Below are 19,842 nucleotides of genomic sequence, written 5' to 3'. Positions count from 1 at the left end.
ATGGTTGGCACGTCACTGGCAAGAACCGTCACATGAGAGCCGGTGATTGACATGCGCCCGCATTCGGAGAGATTGTCTTCCCGAGGGAAGAGGGCCCCGCCATCTGTCACTGCGCTCGCGCTCACACAGCCAGAAAAAGAGAGAAACTGAGACGGAGGCAATACGAGTGAAAGAGAGGAAACAGAAAAGTGGGCGAACAAAAATGTTTGTTGTAGACAACGGATATTATTAGTGTATTTGCCTTTATTTTTTATTTTTGTACATTTAACCTAAGGGTTAAGTTAAACGATAGCATGCATAAAACAACGGTGCTCAAGGAGAGGGGGTTGGGGTGCATTTGCAGACCTAGGAACAGAAGGCGATATTGTTCATCTATTTATTTACCTAATTGAATGGCATTATAGTGATCTATTCATGGGGGGAAATAATCCAAGATTCTACTGGCAGAATGATCAATGACACTCATCTTCAATAAAGACAGACAGACAGACAGGCTATTGAGACCCTATTGATTTTTTGTTATTTATAGGTCCTCGTGAGACGAGATCGGAGATTAGACGTGAGCAAGGGTAGGAGGGATGACGAGGTTGTTTGAGCGCTGGTGTTTTCAGAGTGAGACGCTGAGGGTGGCCTGGGGGTCGAGCGAGCTCCAGTCCTCCTGCACAGCAACAACGATGGGGCCCAGGTGTGCGACCCCACCAGGGACAGGATAAGGGCGGGGATCGGTGAGGGAGGGGGCCAGGGGTTGGTTGTAGCTGGCATCTGTGCGGTTGCCCAGAGTGGGAGGAGCGTTGGCAAACTAACCAAATCAATGGCGTTATAAATAAGAGAGGTGCAAGCCTGCGAATTCCTGCTTTTCTCTTCCCCACTTCTTGTGTCATTGGTATCTCTGAGTTATCTCTATTCCAAGTTCCAACTCCAATATCTCACCATTAGGCAGGCATTAGTGAATTTAATCTGGAAAACGAGCTCTGTGACCATCAGGTCCAAGTTGGCATGCATGTGTCTGTCCATTGGCACAGCAATGACACACCATTGAGAGGTGGGAAAAGGGACATTTTGAAGCAAGAAAATAGCACCATGGGTTCATGTCCTTGGACCAGGTTCTCCTCCAACTTCCCAGAGATCCCAGTTAGACACCCACCAGGGGAGGGTCACCTGTGGGGTCAGCAGTAGTGTGGCAACAGCTGTGGCTACGGAGGTCATGATTCTGCACGTTCGATAATGTGTCCCATCCAGTCCCTGACGGGCTGAGAGAGAGGATGGCATCCTGGCACCACTCCAAAGGTGGGGGATGGAAGGCATCACGTCATCACGCCCTGCTGCCAGCCAAATCGGTGCCCTACCTCAGCAACACTAGTGAGGCAGGAATGGAGGGCGCTGGGCACGGGTTGCCTTACCCGTGCATTTCAACAAGTCCCAATCGTCCTTCAAATCACCTTGCCAAAAGAAATGGCAAATGTCAACAGCATCGTTTTAGCCAATGACAGGCTAAAGGAGACAACAAAACATGGCGGCTGTAAACTGGTATTAGAATACTGGGAAGAGTTTATGCAAAATAATGTGTTTGTGTGTATGGATTTTGTCAGATCAAATCAAATCGAATTTTATTGGTCACATACACATGGTTATCAGATGTTATTGCGAGTGTAGTTAAATGCTTGTGCTTGTAGTTCCAACAGTGCAGCAATATCTAAAATGTAATCTAACAATTCCACAACAACTACCTAATGCACACAAATCTAAGTAAAGGAATGGAATAAGAATATATAAATATAAATATTTGGATGAGCAATGACAGAGTGGCATAGGCAAGATGCAATAGATGGTATAAAATACAGTATATACATATGAGATGAGTAATGCAAGATATGTAAATATTATTAAAGTGGCATTATTAAAGTGACTAGTGATCCATTTATTAAAGTTGCCAATGATTTAAAGTCTGTATGTAGGCAGCAGCCTCTCTGTGTTAGTGATGGCTGTTTAACAGTCTGATGGTCTTGAGATATTAGCTTTATTTCAGTCTCTCTGTCCCAGTTTTGATGCACCTGTACTGACCTCGCCTTCTGGATGGTAGCGGGGTGAACAGGCAGTGGCTCGGGTGGTTTTCGTCCTTGATGGTATTTTTGGCCTTCCTGTAACATTGGGTGCATAGGTGTCCTGGAGGGCAGGTAGTTTGTCCCCGGTGATGCTTTATGCAGACCACACCTCCCTCTGGAGAGAGCCTTGTGGTTGTGGGTGGTGCTGTTGCCGTATCAGGCAGTGATACAGCCCGACAGGATGCTCTTAATTGTGCATCTGTAAAAGTTTGTGAGGGTTTTAGGTGACAAGCCAAATTTCTTCAGCCTCTTGAGGTTGAAGAGGCGCTGTTGCGCCTTCTTCACCACACTGTCTGTGTAGGTGGACCACGTCAGTTTGTCCATGAGGTGTACTCTGAGGAACTTAAAAGTTTCCACCTTCTCCACTGCTGTCTCATCGATGAGGATAGGGGGGTGCTCCCTCTGCTGTTTCCTGAAGTCCACGATCTTCTCCTTTTGCTTTGTTGATGTTGAGTGAGAGATTGTTTTCCTGACACCACTTCCTCCCTGTAGGCTGTCTCGTCGTTGTTGGTGATCAAGCCTATTACTGTTGTGTTGTCTACAAACTTGATGATTGAGTTGGAGGCGTGCATGGCCACGCAGCCATGGGTGAACAGGGAGTACAGGAGGGGGCTGAGCACACACCCTTGTGGGGCCACAGTGTTGTGGATCAGCGAAGTGGAGATGTTGTTTCCTACCTTCACCACCTGGGGGTGGCCCATTAGGAAGTCCAGGACCCAATTGCAGAGGGCGTGGTTGAGACCCAGGGCCTCAAGCTTAATGATGAGCTTGGAGGGTACTCTGGTGTTGCATGCTTAGCTATGAACAGCATTCTTACAGAGGTATTCCTCTTGTCCAGATAGGATAGGGCAGTGTGCAGTGTGATGGCGATTGCATCGTCTGTGGACCTATTGGGGCGGTAAGAAAATTGATGTTGGTCTAGGGTGACAGGTAGGGTGGAGGTGATATGATCCTTGACTTGTATCTCAAAGCACTTCATGATGATAGAAGTGAGTACTACAGGGCGATAGTCCTTTAGTCCAGTTACCTTTGCCTTCCTGGGTACAGGAACAATGGTGGCCATCTTGAACTGGGGGACAGCAGACTGGGATAGGGAGAGATTGAATATGTGCGTAAACACACCAGCCAGCTGATCTGCGCCTGCTCTGAGAACGCAGCTAGGGATTCCGCCTGGGCCGGCTGCCTTGCGATGGTTAACACGTTTAAATGTTTTACTCACGTTGGCCACGGAGAAGGAGAGCCCACAGTCCTTGGTAGCGGGCCGCGTCAGTGTCCTCAAAGCGGGCAAAGAAGGTGTTTAGTTTGTCTGGAAGCAAGACGTCGGTGTCCACGACGTGGTTGGTTTTCCTTTTGTAGTCTGTGATTGTCTGTAGACCCTGCCACATACGTCTCGTGTCTGAGCCGTTGAATTGCGACTCCACTTTGTCTCTGTACTGACATTTCCCTTGTTTGATTGCCTTACAGAGGGAATAACTACACTGTTTGTATTCGGCCATATTCCCAGTCACCTTTCCAATGTTAAATGCAGTGGTGCGAGCTTATGAACCACCTGGGTGTTATCATTGTCTGTTGACGACCACCCAATATATACTATAATTTAGAGACACTTCAATGGGTGTTTGCTCTATAAAGGTATGGTCCTTTAGGTGTAGTCCTTTAGGTGCAACACTCACATGTACTTCAACACTGTGACTCTCATTGGCTGCATTGTATTGGTTTGTCAGATTATCTACCACAGGGGTGTCAAAGTCTTTTCGCCACACCCCTGTACCTGTCACCTCCCAGCGTCCCACACTACCACGATTCTGACCAGATTACACGTATTTCACTTTTCTGTCTGTGATGCAACTCCTACACTTCAACTTCCATGCACGCACTCACTCACACACACACACACACACACACACACACACACACACACACACACACACACACACACACACACACACACACACACACACACACACACACACACACACACACACACACACACACACACACACACACACACACACACACACCCTCCCCCGCCAGACTCCCAGACCCCATCTGCACTCTCCTCTCTCCAGCCTCCTAATTGCATATGCACAAATGCAAATGCCTATTAATTAATTACTTGACTAATTAGTGCAGTGGTATTAGAGAGCGATAAATCAAGTGGAGATGGGGCCGAGGATGAAGGGGCAGGAGGAGGTCTGTGTGCAGCCAGCATCCACAATGAACACACACCAGGGGGAGTGCTGCTACTGCTCATCTGTGTGTATGTGCGCGCGCGCGCGTGTGTGTGTTTCTGTGTGCCCATAAGAGTGTGTGTGCACTGGAGCTTCCTAAAAATCATTAAAAGACTGAGGAAGTGAAGAGAAAAGAGCGAGTTTATGAATACAGAGTTTGTGGTTCAGCTCATGTATCAGTTTTGACGCTAATGATAATGTAGCCTAGTTGAGAGGCATACAACAAACCTGGCAGCCCTGGCAGCTCTGTCTGTGTTTGTGTGTTTGTAGGTCTGCCAGGACACATCATAGGTGCCCATAGAGATCTCCAGTCTGAAATATTCATCCCTGTGCGCTCACCGCTCACCAAGACAGTGTGGTCCTAATTGCAGCATCAGACAGCTCCACCTCTCTCTCTCTGTGCTGCCTGGCTCTGGCTGCCGTGGATTCGCATTTGTCTGTGTGTGGGTCCATGTGTGTCTGTATGGAGGTGGCGAAAGGTACTCACATTACGTTGTGCTTTGCTTACCTGTCTGTCCGTCTGTCCGTCCGTCCGTCCGTCCGTCCGTCCGTCGCTCGCTCAGGGATTCTTCATCAGTTCCTGTGCCAGACCATGCCCGGCCAAGCTGAACCATCTTATGGGATTTCTGCCTTTTAATTATAGTAACGATAGAGGATTAATTGTGGCAGTGGAAACAAGGGCCCATAGATTATTGATGATATGTGTGAGGGGCTTGGGGGTGTAGAGGGAGGGAGAAAGAGAGAGATATAAAGAGAGAGAATGGGTGAGAGAAAAAGAGGAGAGAGTGAGAGAGAGGTATGTAGAGAGAGAGAAAAAGAGAAGGAGAGAGAGAGGGACAGAAAGAGGGAGAGAGCGCTAAATAAATCACTGCCTTAGTCACAGCCACCTCCTCTCCTCTGTCATAATGTCCACCGCCTGCTACAGTACCATGTCTAGATGTCAGTGTCGGGGGTTTATTCAAATGATCAAATATGAGGCAAAAGCGACATCTGTAGGATATTAAGTGACACTGCATCCTGGCATGGTTTCTGTTTGTTTCATTGCTGCATCTCCTTTTGTACCAGTAGATGGTGGACTTTGGACACAAAGTGTTCCTGCCGTGGATCTTTTCATCACTTCTTCCCCCTGCCTCGTCTGTAATCCACCTCTCACAGTGGACCTGGTCCATGTCAACATGTGCTTTGTGATTCTCCCTTTTTCCCTATTCTGTTCCTCTCGCTCTCCCTCTTTCTCCGTCTCCCAGGGATTATCCCATCATTCGGTTGTGCCTGTTGTCCTAACACATTCCAGATGGATATTGGTCCAGGCCAGAGCCAGAGCGCTCACTTTCTCAGTATGTTCAGTGTCTGGCTTTGTCATCATAATAGTCCTTATGGTACAATAATCTCTCTCTCTCTCGCTCTGCCTTTCTCTCTCTCTCTCTCTCTCGCTCTGCCTTTCTCTCTCTCTCTCTCTCTCGCTCTGCCTTTCTCTCTCTCTCCCTCTCGCTCTGCCTTTCTCTCTCTCTCTCCCTCTCGCTCTGCCTTTCTCTCTCTCTCCCTCTCGCTCTGCCTCTCTCTCTCCCTCTCGCTCTGCCTCTCTCTCTCCCTCTCGCTCTGCCTCTCTCTCTCCCTCTCGCTCTGCCGCTCTCTCTCTCTCTGTCTCTCGCTCTGCCGCTCTCTCTCTCTCTGTCTCTCGCTCTGCCTCTCTCTCTCTCTGTCTCTCGCTCTGCTTCTCTCTCTGTCTCTCGCTCTGTCTCTCTCTCTCGCTCGGTCTCTCTCTCGCTCGGTCTCTCTCTCGCTCTCTCTGTCTCTCTCTCGCTCTCTCTGTCTCTCTCTCTCGCACTCTCTGTCAATTCAATTTCAATTCAATTCAAGGGCTTTATTGGCATGGGAAACATGTGTTAACATTGCCAAAGCAAGTGAGGTAGACAAAATCTGTCTCTCTCTGTCTCTCTCTCTCTCTCGGTCTCTCTCTCGCTCTCTCTCTCTCTCTCTCTCGCTCTGTCTCCCGCTCTGTCTTGCTCTCTCTCGCTCTCTCGCTCTGTCTCTCTCTCTCTCCCCCTGTCTCAATTTCTCTAGCTATCTCTGTCTCTCTCACTTTCGCTCTCTCTCTCAATTCAATTCAATTCAAGGGGCTTTATTGGCATGGGAAACATGTTAACATTGCCAAAGCAAGTGAAGTAGATAATATACAAAAGTGAAAAAAAGAACAGTAAACATCACACTCACAGACGTTCCAAAAGAATAAAGACATTACAAATGTCACATTATGTATATATACAGTGTTGTAACGATGAGGAAATGGTTAAAGTACAAAAGGGAAAATAAATAAACATAAATATAGGTTGTATTTACAAAGGTGTTTGTTCTTCACTGGTTGCCCTTGTGGCAACAGGTCACAAATCTTGCTGGTGTGATGTATATATGGGAGTTTATCAAAATCGGGTTTGTCTCTCTCTCACTCTCGCTTTCTCTCTCTCTCGCTTTCTCTCTCTCTCTCTCTCACTCAATTTTTTAAATTCTATTTGTTTTATTGGCATGACGTAACAATGCACATATAACCAAAGCTTACTTTGGATATTTACAATATGAAAATAATAAGAATCAAAGGTGTCAACGGGGCAACAGTAACAACATTAACCAAGGGTCAAAATAACCATAAATAACCAAAATAACAATAAGCATACAGTAGAGGACATGTGCAGGTTGATTTGTCTGTCAGACACTGTCCCTCATCTTATGGCAGGCAGCAATCTAGTGCGCTGCCAACCCACAGCTTTCTGTGTCCTCCCCCAACAGGACGGGTAGCCTACTCTCATCAGAGAGGTCTTCAATGTAGTGCGCTGCCAACCCACAGCTTTCTGTGTCCTCCCCCAACAGGACGGGTAGCCTACTCTCATCAGAGAGGTCTTCAATGTAGTGCGCTGCCAACCCACAGCTTTCTGTGTCCTCCCCCAACAGGACGGGTAGCCTACTCTCATCAGAGAGGTCTTCAATGTAGTGCGCTGCCAACCCACAGCTTTCTGTGTCCTCCCCAACAGGACGGGTAGCCTACTCTCATCAGAGAGGTCTTCAATGTAGTGCGCTGCCAACCCACAGCTTTCTGTGTCCTCCCCCAACAGGACGGGTAGCCTACTCTCATCAGAGAGGTCTTCAATGTAGTGCGCTGCCAACCCACAGCTTTCTGTGTCCTCCCCCAACAGGACGGGTAGCCTACTCTCATCAGAGAGGTCTTCAATGTAGTGCGCTGCCAACCCACAGCTTTCTGTGTCCTCCCCCAACAGGACGGGTAGCCTACTCTCATCAGAGAGGTCTTCAATGTAGTGCGCTGCCAACCCACAGCTTTCTGTGTCCTCCCCCAACAGGACGGGTAGCCTACTCTCATCAGAGAGGTCTTCAATGTAGTGCGCTGCCAACCCACAGCTTTCTGTGTCCTCCCCCAACAGGACGGGTAGCCTACTCTCATCAGAGAGGTCTTTGAAACCTTGAAATAAGTGTTTCAAATTTGGGGAAATTACACTCTAGTAGTTTTATATTTATATATTTTGGACATTTTGTCAGGAAATGCAGCTCTGTCTCAGGTTCTGCTGTTGTGCAGTGGTTGCACAGCCTTTCCTCTACATGGAGCCAGGTTTTCCTGTGTCTACCCTTCTCAATGGCAAGGCTGTGCTCACTGAGCCTGTACTTTTTCTAAGGTTTTGATCAGTAACCATGGTCAAATAGTTAGCCACGGTGTACTGTCAATTTAGGGCCAGATAGCACTGCATTTTGCTTTGTGCTTGTGTTTGTGTTTCCCAATAAGCAATGTAGTTTTGTTTTGATTGTGTTGTAATTTGTTTTATTCTGATTGATTTGATGTTCTGGTCCTGAGGCTTCAGTGCGTTAGAACAGGTTTGTGAACTCAGCCCCAGGACCAGCTGGATGAGGCGACTCTTTTCTTTGCTCTTTTCTTTACTCAGCTCTTGGTATTGCAGGGCTTGGTAATGATATGAGAGAGGGTCACTGTATTTTAGATGTTTCTAAAACTGAATTGCTCTTTTTTGAGTTTTTATTATTAGTGGATATTGGCCTAATTCTGCCCTGCATGCATTGTTTGTAGTTTTCCTCTGGACATATAGGAGAATCTTACAGAACTCTGCATGCATTGTTTGTAGTTTTCCTCTGGACATATAGGAGAATCTTACAGAACTCTGCATGCATTGTTTGTAGTTTTCCTCTGGACATATAGGAGAATCTTACAGAACTCTGCATGCATTGTTTGTAGTTTTCCTCTGGACATATAGGAGAATCTTACAGAACTCTGCATGCAGGGTTTAAATGGGTTGTTTGTTCCATTTGGTGAAATCTTGTTTTGCAAGTAGAAGCCACATCTCGCTGCCATAAAGTGCAATTGGTTCAATGACACATTCAATTAGTTTTAGCCAAATTTTGTATTTCAATTTGAATTGCTTTCTCTCTCAGTTCATTCACTGCCTCATTAAGGTGTCCAGTTGAGCTTATTTTTTAAACCTAAGTCATTGTAGTGTGTGCAGTACTCTATATATTTTGTACCAATTGAGAACTTTGGTCTAATTCCCTGAGATCTGAGACCTTTCTCTCTCACTCCTTCTCTCACTCTCTCTCTCCCTGTCTCACTCTCTATCGCTCTCTCTCTCTCTCCCTGTCTCTCTCTCTCTCTCTCTCTCCCTGTCTCTCTCTCTCTCTCTCTCTCTCTCTCTCTCTCTCTCCCCGTCTCTCTCTCTCTCCCTGTCTCATTCTCTCTCACTCTCTCTCTCCCTGTCTCACACTCTAGTTCTCTCTCTCTCCCTCTCACACTCTTCCTCTCCCCTTCTCTAGCTCTCCCCTCTCACTCCCTCTCTCTAGCTCTCCCCTCTCACTCCCTCTCTCTAGCTCTCCCCTTCTCTCTCACTCCCTCTCTCTAGCTCTCCCCTTGTCCGTCCGTCTGTCTGTGATCTCATAGTGGTGCTTGTACTCAATTGTCACCATATCACATACCATTATGGTGTGTGTGTGTGTTTCTACTTGCACGCATGACCGTATGCATATTCATCTGGTTTCCACAGTGCCATCCCTGTACTGACAGACAGGCCAGTAGATAGTGCCTAAACAATGGTCTGTCTCATCCTCAGTCCAGGAGCAAGGCAGGAGATACACAGGTGGATTTGAACTAGCTGCCTCACCTGTCCAGTGCTACCTTCCCAAACCCTATAACGACCACATGACCAGAATCATTGTATGATGTGAACACGTAGTTAGTATTTGCCAGCTGTGATGCGTCAGCGATGTAGGTAATGTAGGTGGAGAGCAGAGGGATGAGTTTAAGTGAGGACTGATAAACACTCTCTTTCTGTGTGACCTGTTATGAATTATGAGAACACCTGCCGTCCTGGGACAAAGCCTCTCTGTGATCCTTAGAAATGAATGATTTCACATTTTTACTTTGCTGTTGACGTCCAAACCCCAGGTGCTTCAGCTTATTACCGACAGAACACTTGGCTGGCGCTCATGAGGAATTAGGGTGGGGCAGGATTTGGACCGGACTGGGTGGGGCTGTGGATTATAGTTTCAATGGTCCATTACCTTTCCATAGCCTTGCCACCTCCATGTACGCAGGTATCTACGTTTCTTTACATCGTATGATCTTCTCTGTTAACAGGACCAGCCACAGAGGTTCTATAGTTGACTATTACGTCATTATATGGGACCAGCTCTCAAACCTCCACTCTTCTTAGTCTGAGCTCATTGAGCCAGAGCAGAGCTGAGCTGAGCATGGCTGAACTTGCCTCTGGAGGGGCTGTAATAACTCTGGGGAGAAGCCCTGTCAACCCCTGCCCTATTGGCTGTCACATGGACAGAGATGCCCCATTTTAGGAGAGGTTAGAGTTACATACATGTCCAGTCTGTCATAGGAGATGCAGTCTTCTCTCTCTCTGTGTGTGTTTATGTGTGTGTTTATGTGTGTGCCCTGCAGCTACCAGAGTCAATTCCAGGAGTTTTATGGCGGATTTCTGTTTTTTTGTATTCTCTAATTCTGCCCAGATCAAAGCTGAATGGCCCCAGGCTCTTTCACTCTTACATGCTAACAGAGGAGGTAGATGTGTGCAGAGAAGGTGATGAAGCCAAACCTTCTAAAGCCATGCTTCTCAACATTTTTCGGCCTCAGGACCCAAATTGAACCAGGTTGTCTCAGCTGGACCCAAAATTCGCATCATGAAAAATAATCATTTTATGACATGGGAACAACATTCCCACCTCGTTCATGGCCAATAATACAAGTTTTCTGATATTCTTAATGAAGAACGTTAACAAACTCAGGGCAGGGCCAAGGCCCGTAGGGGGATCCAAGAGGCAGCAACTACTAAACTTCAGCCATCGACGAGAAGTGGGACAACCTTCCACAGGCCACAATCAACAGCCTGATAAACTCTATGCAAAGGAGATGTATCGAGCTGCATGAGGCAAATGGTGGTCACACCACATACTGACCGGTTTCTGATCCACGCCCCTACCTTTCTGATCCACGCCCCTACCTTTCTGATTCACGCCCCTACCTTTCTGATCCACGCCCTTTTCTGATCCACGCCCCTACCTTTCCACGCCCCTGATCCACGCCCCTACCCTGATCCACGCCCCTACCTTTCTGATCCACGCCCCTACCTTTCTGATCCACGCCCCTACCTTTCTGATCCACGCCCCTACCTTTCTGATCCACGCCCCTACCTTTCTGATCCACGCCCCTACCTTTCTGATCCACGCCCCTACCTTTCTGATCCACGCCCCCTTTCTGACCTTTCTGATCCACGCCCCTACCTCTGATCCACGCCCCTCCACCTTTCTGATCACGCCCCTAACTTTCTGATCCACGCCCCTACCTTTCTGATCCACGCCCCTACCTTTCTGATTCACGCCCCTACCTTTCTGATCCACGCCCCTACCTTTCTGATCCACGCCCCTACCAACAGATGCATATCTGTATTCCCAGTCATGTGAAATCCATAGATTAGGGCCTAATTTATTTATATCAATTGACTGATTTCCTTATATGAACTGTAATGCAGTTAAAATCGTTGATATTATTGCATGTTGCGTTTTTATATTTTGTTCAGTATATATATTTATATTTTACTCAGACATCTGTGACCTGTTCAAAACCTCCCTTGACCCACCAGTTGAGAATCGCTACTCTAAAGCCCACTGATGAACTCCCGATCTGTCCTCCCACATGTAAGCAAGGCAAAGTGAATAACACGGCTGGCAGCGTTCCTCCTCTGACTGGCCCCCCCTGTCACCTAGTTGCACTCTTCCTCCACCAACCGCCGTGCTGTCTCCCCTCATCCCACTCCCACTCCCAACCCAATACAACCAAAGTCCTTCCCTGACCAGGGGCCAAATCCACCCAGCTTGACTCTCCACTTTCCAAAACCCCTCCTGCCTTGCGAGTGAAATTGCAGCATGGTCCTACAAATAACCCTGGGCCTGACTGGGACTTCCCCCTCTCCTTATCGTGTTTTCCTCTCTCTCTCTCTCTCTCTCTTTATCTCTCTCTCTCTCTTTATCTCTCTCTCTCTCGCTCTCTCTCTTTTTCTCTCCCCTCTCTCTATCTCTCTCTCTATGTGTGTGTTTATTTCCCTTTCTCCTCTTGGGCATTGGAACAGCTGGTTTTGTTGCCATGCTGTGACTGCGACCTTTTACCAAGCTTCAGCCTCGTCTTGTTGTTCCTGCTTCCCCAGACACTAAGTCCTCTAATGAACATTATGTTCCAGCCCACTCACCACTCTAACTCTAGACTTGCCTGTAACCGCCAGAACTTTACGGTCTGCCTTATGTAATGAATGGAATATGCTCTGTGGTTCATATTTCCACTATTTGTTCTGTTTCTAAGTCGTGTGTTCTCCCCGTGCTGCATACTGATGTGTCCGAGATGTTGTTTTGGTGGCAAAGGTGCATAAAGATGGCAGCCCCCATGTACTTACCACGAATGCCTTGTTGGCTCAGTTCGCCGTGTTGTACATTGCTCTCCGTTACTCTTTTTTTGTTTTTGTACACCGGCTTTGGCGCAGTATACATGATCCCAAAACTAGCTCCAAGACAGTGGCAATTTGAAAAGACAATTTACCGGCACGTTGAACTCTGTGGACCAGTGGTAAAAACAATGACGTAACATCGGAATTCCTCCCATCGTTATGCACCTTCGCTGTTGAACCATCTCGGCGCCTGATTCGCAGCTCTCTGTGGGACAGAACAGGAATGAGACTGTTAACCTTCTTCCTGCATCCTAAGATCTTTGTTCTTTATGGAAATTCATTAGATGAGTACCCAGCATGCCACGAGTCACCATCAGATATTCACAGCACCACTGTTCACTCAATTAGCCAGCCAATCATAGCACATGCCTCTCTGCCTCCATGCCTGATGCTGATTCCTCAGCATCTGTCATTATTTATTCCTTGTTTTGCTCGGTCACCTCTCTTTTTCATCCTTTCTTTCTTCCTTTCCACTCTCTATATCCCGTTGTGTCTCTATTTCTCCCTGTTTGCCCCCACCCCTGGTCTCTCTCTTTCTCCTCCCCCTCTCTCCCTCTGAGAGCACAAATCTCTCATTCACAAACAGAGGCCAAAAGAGGCTCAGCTGATGGGATGAGATTATCTTTTTTTTCTGATTACAAATCAACGTCAGCTTAAATATATACAAAAACACAACTCCCCTCCCTCCGGTCCATCCCTCCCCCTCTCTCTTCCCTCCCTCACTCTAGCTTCCTCCGCCCCCTCCCTGCCTCTGTCCCACGCCCTCTCTCTCTCTCTATCTATCTCTCTCTCTCTCTCTCGCTCTCTCTCTCTCTGCCAGCTGTAAGGACGTGTCTCAATTACTCTTGTTGCACAGGTTGTGAGCGAGGGAAAGAGAGGGAGGAGAGAGAGAGATAAACACACACCACCTAGAACGTCAAACAAGAGTAAGTGTCAGACAGAAACAGGCAGAGAGGAAGAAGGGAGGGAACAGGGGAGATAAAGGATAGGAGAAATAGCTGACCGTGAGTGAAAGAGGAGAGGGACACAGATAAACAAAGAGAGCTTTTGAAGGGAGACAGTGGGAGAGAGGTGTGTGTATATATATAAATAGAGAGTGAGAGGTGGACCCAGCAGAAGCAGGACTGCTGTACAGTGTGTTGTGTTGGGACCTTCCTCCAGGGAGCCTAGTGGAGCAGAGCTTGGTGCCCGGTGAGAGAGAGACCCCCCTGGGACACAGACACAGCCATGGATCCCTCTGCGTCGGATGAGGTTGGGGACGAGTGCAAGGAGAGCAGGAAGATCCACTTTGCTGTGCAGTCCTCGGCACCCACCCAACTGGACCCCCGGCAAGTAGAGATGGTAAGTGAGAGAATTGGTTTGACCTGGGTAGAACAGTGTCTGTGTGTGTACAGTCAGTATGTGTTTAGCTTGTCCTCAGTTAACCTACGCGTGTGAGTGTGTGTTCATCGTGTTCCGTGCCATATTGGACCGTCAGTCTTAACTGCGTTGTGACTTCTCTTTTTTTTGTATCTTGATCTGTGGCCTGATCCTCTCTGTCTTCTTCTGCCACATGGTTGAGAATAAAGTGTTGTCATGTCTCCTTCTCGGCTGTTTCTCATACTTTTTTCTTCGGCCGATTTAACTACGTGTCCCGTTGTCGCTGAATGTTATCACTCTGGCCAGTTAAACCGTATAAAAGTCAACCATGGTTTGTGATATCGTTGTAGTCACAGAACTATAGTTAATGATTATACAAGTGACTAATATTTGTCTTCGTCTGACAGATTTTTCTTTTGGACTGCTAGTTCTTCTCACTTCACTTCTTCTATTCACTGCTCAGTTTGTAGAGTCTGTTTCCCTGGTTCTTTTCTGCCGTTTGCCTGTCGTCATAAAAGATGGAACGGGACAATTCTGGTTCTTCTCCTTGGCCCTGCAGCATGTCGACGGTGTGTTACATTTTAGTCCAGGAGAAAGTGGGTCAAAGTAGAAGTTGGTTGGTGCTTTGTGAGATCCAGGCCAGTGGCTCAGCCTCAAAAGATGCAGAGAGAGTGAGAGAGAGAGTGAGAGGAAGACAAGAACGCTATACGATGAAGGAGTGCAGAGAAAAAGGCACCACGACCTGTTTTCTCTCACTTTCACCTGTCTGGTGTCAGATCCCTGAGCTGCTGTCCCTGTTACAGAGCTCTATCTCACATCAGCTAATAGTTTGGCACCGTCTCCATGCTTTAGCCTGATTTAATCACTTACACTGTACAGTCTCTGACACAAGGGCACGACTGCAGCACTCAAACATCTTGGGATGTGAACCCATAACCCTCTCCTCTCCCTGTCCAACTGCCTTCTCTGCTTCAGCTCTGAAACCCTCTCTCTCTCTCTCTTAGAGAAGTGTTAAATCCCTATAGTCTGTTAGTCAACGTTTTTATGATTTTTTTTCTGTTGATGGCTCTCTTTCTTCAGAGGAACTGTTGCTCAATCTCCACTTACATCAGATGTTGTGATAGATTATTTCTCTCAGCCTGCAGCTGCAGGCAGGCTGACCCTGGCCTTTGCCTTTGGCCAGAGCCTCCTGTGGTGGCAGCTGGCTGGCTTGCCCCCCCACCCTCCATGGGGCATCGTGTCTGGCTGGTGCCCCCATCCGGAGAGCAGAGGCTGGGGTCATCTGGTTCAGATAGTTTGCAGTGAAGTCCACAGTAACATTCACATCTAAAGAGGGGTGCAGGTTAAATGGTGCTGACTGTACTCTACTCTGGGAGGGGCTCCATGAAGGGACTGCTGTCTGTGAGTTGTGTTTGTTTGTGTGTGCGTGTGCGTGTGTGTGTGTGTGTGTGTGTGTGCATGTGTGTGTGTGTGTGTGTGTGTGTGTGATTTAATGTAAGTACCCATGTGTACGAGCTAACTTGTGTGTTTGTGGGCGAGTGTAGAGGTGTGTGTAGTTACTATACCACACAAACATACTGTCACAGGAACGACAAACGGGAGTTTGGGGAGAGTGGAGGATGTTTCACAGCTGTGTGTGTGTGTGTGTATTACTGAAGATACAATCTAGCAGTGGTTAGTTTTGGGGCCCCAGGGACAATGGGGTGGGCATAGTTAATGAGACCCTCATTATCCCACAGCATTAAACACATCCACGCATGTATACAAACACACTCAAGGCCAGTGTTTGCTAAAGGGGTTTGATACACAAATCACTTCAATTATGTTTTAATGACAGCTATCAACTCTAACTACGTAGACTGCAGTACAGTTAGTATACTAAACTAGCAGAGGCCCACAGGAGTCATTTACCCTGAAGCACAGCTAACATGATTTAACAAGCAGCACGGTCACACTGACCGGTTGCATACTACCGCAGGGTTGTTTCCATGACGACCGACCGCACAGCGACTTTCCACAGCCTCCCTCACAGATCACCTCTGAAAGGTCACTGTTTTAATGGAGGAATGTTTCTGTGTGATTGGGTCGTTTGCATAGGCGCTAGCTTGCACATGTGTAAATGTAGGAGTGGGTCCAGGATCCTGATTTCTGCCCTGGGGCGTTTTAATGTGAGAGCGGCTCCCATAGCGGACACCTAGTGTGCCCTGGACCTGACTCAGACACACAGAGAGAGAGCGAGAGAGAGAGAAAGAGCACAGAAACATGCCCCACGGTAAGGTGACCAAATTTTGGATATGAAAACCGGGTACATATTCTGTTGTAGCTAGCGGTGCGAAAGAAATTATAAAAACATGGAACTATATTTAATACATTTTCACTATAGTCCTTTCAAATACTTGTAGTAATTTTAACACAGAGATGGATTACCCATCCTAGACTATCTAGTAGTTTTCAAGTTTGGTTCAGTGGTTAAAATGTATCACTGATCAAATGTTTGGCTGAACATTCTCATAAAAAGGGCTATGGCGAAGCCACGGGAGCAAACAAGTTTGGTACAGGGACAGACAACATTTTTACATGCAAATCTGATTGGATACAGTGTTGGATTATTGAAATATCAGACTCAATTCAACTCCAGAGTTGCTTTTTTCTTTCTGAGGGCCAATCGGGGACATTTCTGGGGACAGCTCTGGTTGGGGACAGCTCACTAAAATCGGGGACTGTCCCAAGAAATCGGGGACGTCTGGTCGCCCTACCCCATGGCCTCATTCACACTTAACACTCAGACCAACTAGACAAGACCCCAGCACGTCCACTGGCTTGGTACACGTGTAGGCTATGACCACTCAACATCTGTTTTAGGGAAACTTCATGCAGATAAGATTTGTGTTTCTTGACAGTCGTTTCAACATTAGATGTGTTCATCCATGCTCTAAGATTTTCCCAAATGAAATATACGATTTTAATAGGGAAAAATGTAATGCAACTCCTGTGTCACAAAAGTCATTGTGGTGGCCTACAGTACTGGATCAACAGCACATGGCAGCGTGTGTTTAACCTCCGTATTCCCACATGTCATGCTCTGGGAGGGACTGGTGTGAGGGAATGTTCATAATGGACACAGATTAGGGTCATCGTTCAGACTGAGGCTCCAGTTGATTCACTCACAGTGAGTCGGCCCGCCCCATCCGTCTATGGACTAAACACACAACACGAGCCCTCTCCATACTAATCCCAATGTCAATCCACCTCTGATCCTATGGATTGATAGATAAACTCAGGGGACCAAGGGTATCAAAGTACACACCAAAGAGCAACAACCGCCCGGTCACCTATTTTAGGTCCAATCGAAATGAATCCAGCAGATGGGATAGAGAGCCTCTGTTGGGGTGGAAGGGTGAAAACCCTCACCCCATCTCACTCTCCTGAGTTACGTGCCCTTCCTCTGGCTGGGCATCATACAGCAACCTTTGGTTCAGTGAGTGTTTGTGTGGTAACACTGGATCTGATGGACTGTCAATATGCACTCCGAACCAGAGCTTCTCAGTGGAGGGCCCAGAGCACAGAGCATTCTGAGTTGGTAAGACATCATGGTCATTTAGGCTGCATGTGTGCGTCATGTCACCGGAGTGGGTTCTAATCCAGAGGTGATTCGTTGATGCAGTTTATCTGCCAATGGGATGTTTCTAACGGACTATTCCAGTCAATTAAAATAGTAGTGAAATATGTTAGTTATACCTCATTCACAACCAAAGCAGTTTATCATCACCAGAGCTCTTGTTGATGAGTGTCTTGTTATCAATAACAGCATCAGTGGAATTGATTGGGCTGGTGTAATCAAAGCACTATGGATAGCCAATTGTGTGACACATTACAAAGTAACAGCTGTTATTAATTATATACTATGGTCCCACAGTAACAACAACAAAAATATAGAAAACAATGGCTTAATCATGCCCATACCAATAAGGCCTTTTAAATTATTTTTTTTACTTACACCATTTTGTTTTGTTGCGTTAATTTGAAGCGTGTGTCCGTATGTCTACCTTAAAGAGCAACTGCCCCCCTAAAAAACAACTTCTCATTTAGATATTAGCCTATGTGGCGTCGATATGAGTCAGAAACCGTTATTCTACTGTCAAAATTGGCCACGCTACAAAGTGTAAATAGGATCATTTTGGTCATCAAGTCAGTCTCGTCCAAAATTGAGTTTTGTGAGACTTGTGGTCTTGACTGCATCGTAACGTACATGAAGGTTGGGTTTGTTTCAATCCTGCCCACAGCTGGCAGCACACAAGTAATCATCAATTCGGAGTGTAGCTTTAGGTGACCCGATCGTGGTAAATTTGGGTTAACTTTGGATATCACTATGGGGCTAGATATGGACCATTGGTAAATTACACAATGTACATGCAACAATATATTAAATTCCAACAGCTCAAAATTTCAATGACTTAAAACCTCAAACAAACTATAAATTGTAGAAATTCTTATACAAGTTTGGATAGCATTTCATGACAAAACTGCAAGGTTTGCAACATAAAAATGTCTCATTTTCATTGTGTAATTTATCGACGGTCCCTAACTAGCCCCGGAGATAGGTTATCCAAAGTCAAACCAATTTTGCCACGATTGCACACCAGCCGACTGAAGCTAATTGACTAAATTATTTGTCTAACTCTTCCAACCTGCGAACACACACACAAGACAATTCAGTCATGGCACCTAGCATTTCTTAATTAACCAAATCTAAAGTGAGGCCAAATCAAAGTGTAGTTGTCCTTTAAATAGATCAGGAGGAAGTGGCTATGCGACTCCCCTCCACAGTGACCAGGTAATTTGGTTGTATTGTGGTTGTGTCTGTTGTTACAACTGTCAAGTGTTCCTCAGCATGCGTGTGTTTACTGTCCAGCACGTGTGCGCAGGTATTTGTGCAAGCTTGTATGGGGTTTCGCGTGCACACTGCTGTGAGCAGGGTTGGGTAGGTTACTTTCTAAATGTAATCCATTACAGTTCCTAGTTATCTGTCCAAAATTGTAATCAGTAACATTACTTTTGGATTACCCAAACTCAGTAACGTAATCTGATTACTTTAAGATTACTTTTAGATTACTTTCCCTTTAAGAGGCATTCGAAGAAGACAAAAAGGATCCATCAAACGCATTATTTTGGTGTGTCATCATAGGGGTCTCTGACTTGTGGTCACGCTCGCTCAGGTGGAACAAACTTGTGCCATTTGTCAGTGCTGAATTGAATGACATTGAGAAAACAGAAAGGTGTCATAATGTATTTTTTCACTAACATCCTTTCAGAATTTAGAAGTAATCCTCTATTTTTTTCAAAAAGTATCTGTAATCTGATTACAATCCTTTTTGCTGGCAACGTAACTGAAAATATTAATTTAGTTTGTAATCAGATTACATGTTATCAGTTACTCCCCAACCCTGGCTGTGAGGTTGTACATTTGCATATCTAGATACAATCTTATTCTATTAGGAAATTGAATCCCATACTAGTACTGCTCCTCTTTTTAATTGAAACTCATTGATAGACTATTAATAAACTCAGGCTGATTGACATTATGTTGTCCTTGACATGCTTCCTATGATCAATGTTTTCCATGTGGCTTCTCTCTCTCATTATTTAACTGTAGTCAATATGAATGTTTCTCTCTTGTGTAGTATAGAAGACCTATTCATTTTGTGTGACTGTATGTACTCATACTTGTTTGTGTGCCTGTCCTCTGTGAGTCTGCAGGTGTTGTATAAACAGGTAAAGCACAAATATTGAAAGTAGGCAGAGTGATTTGTGGTGTGATGACACTGTACGCAGTCATCAAAAGATCAACCAGAGAGCACTTCAAGAGCATGAGGGCTTATTATGATGTAACATGTCTGTGTGTGTGTGTGTGTGTGTGCTGTTAAAATGCCACCACCCAACCCTGTGTTATGATAAACGGGTTCCCTGTTGCCTGTTGGATTTGGGTACACACATATACAACACTGCAACAGCGCTCTCCATAAATCACACCTAGCACGGCCTATCTAAATGTCAACTCCATAGGAATTAACATTATATCCTGTGAAATGATGACCCAATGCCTCTGAATATAATTTCAGTAAAATGCATTAATTTACATAATCT

At 46.2% G+C, this 19,842-nt stretch overlaps 1 protein-coding gene across 1 annotated transcript in view; it reads left to right on the top strand.

Moving 5' to 3' along the window:
- The first annotated feature begins 13,159 nt into the window (after positions 1 to 13,159).
- The window catches only part of LOC115110259 (protein phosphatase 1 regulatory subunit 1B-like), a 32,184-nt gene continuing 25,501 nt past the window's right edge, over positions 13,160 to 19,842 (top strand). The window contains exon 1 of the mRNA XM_029635760.2: positions 13,160 to 13,680. Within this exon, the coding sequence (XP_029491620.1) occupies positions 13,567 to 13,680 (114 nt within the window). The 5' untranslated portion in view covers positions 13,160 to 13,566. The remainder of the gene's footprint in view (positions 13,681 to 19,842) is intronic.

This window comes from Oncorhynchus nerka, linkage group LG26 (assembly GCF_034236695.1).
Source record: "Oncorhynchus nerka isolate Pitt River linkage group LG26, Oner_Uvic_2.0, whole genome shotgun sequence".
Lineage (NCBI taxonomy): Eukaryota > Metazoa > Chordata > Actinopteri > Salmoniformes > Salmonidae > Oncorhynchus > Oncorhynchus nerka.
This window is presented reverse-complemented; position numbering and strand designations above follow the sequence as displayed.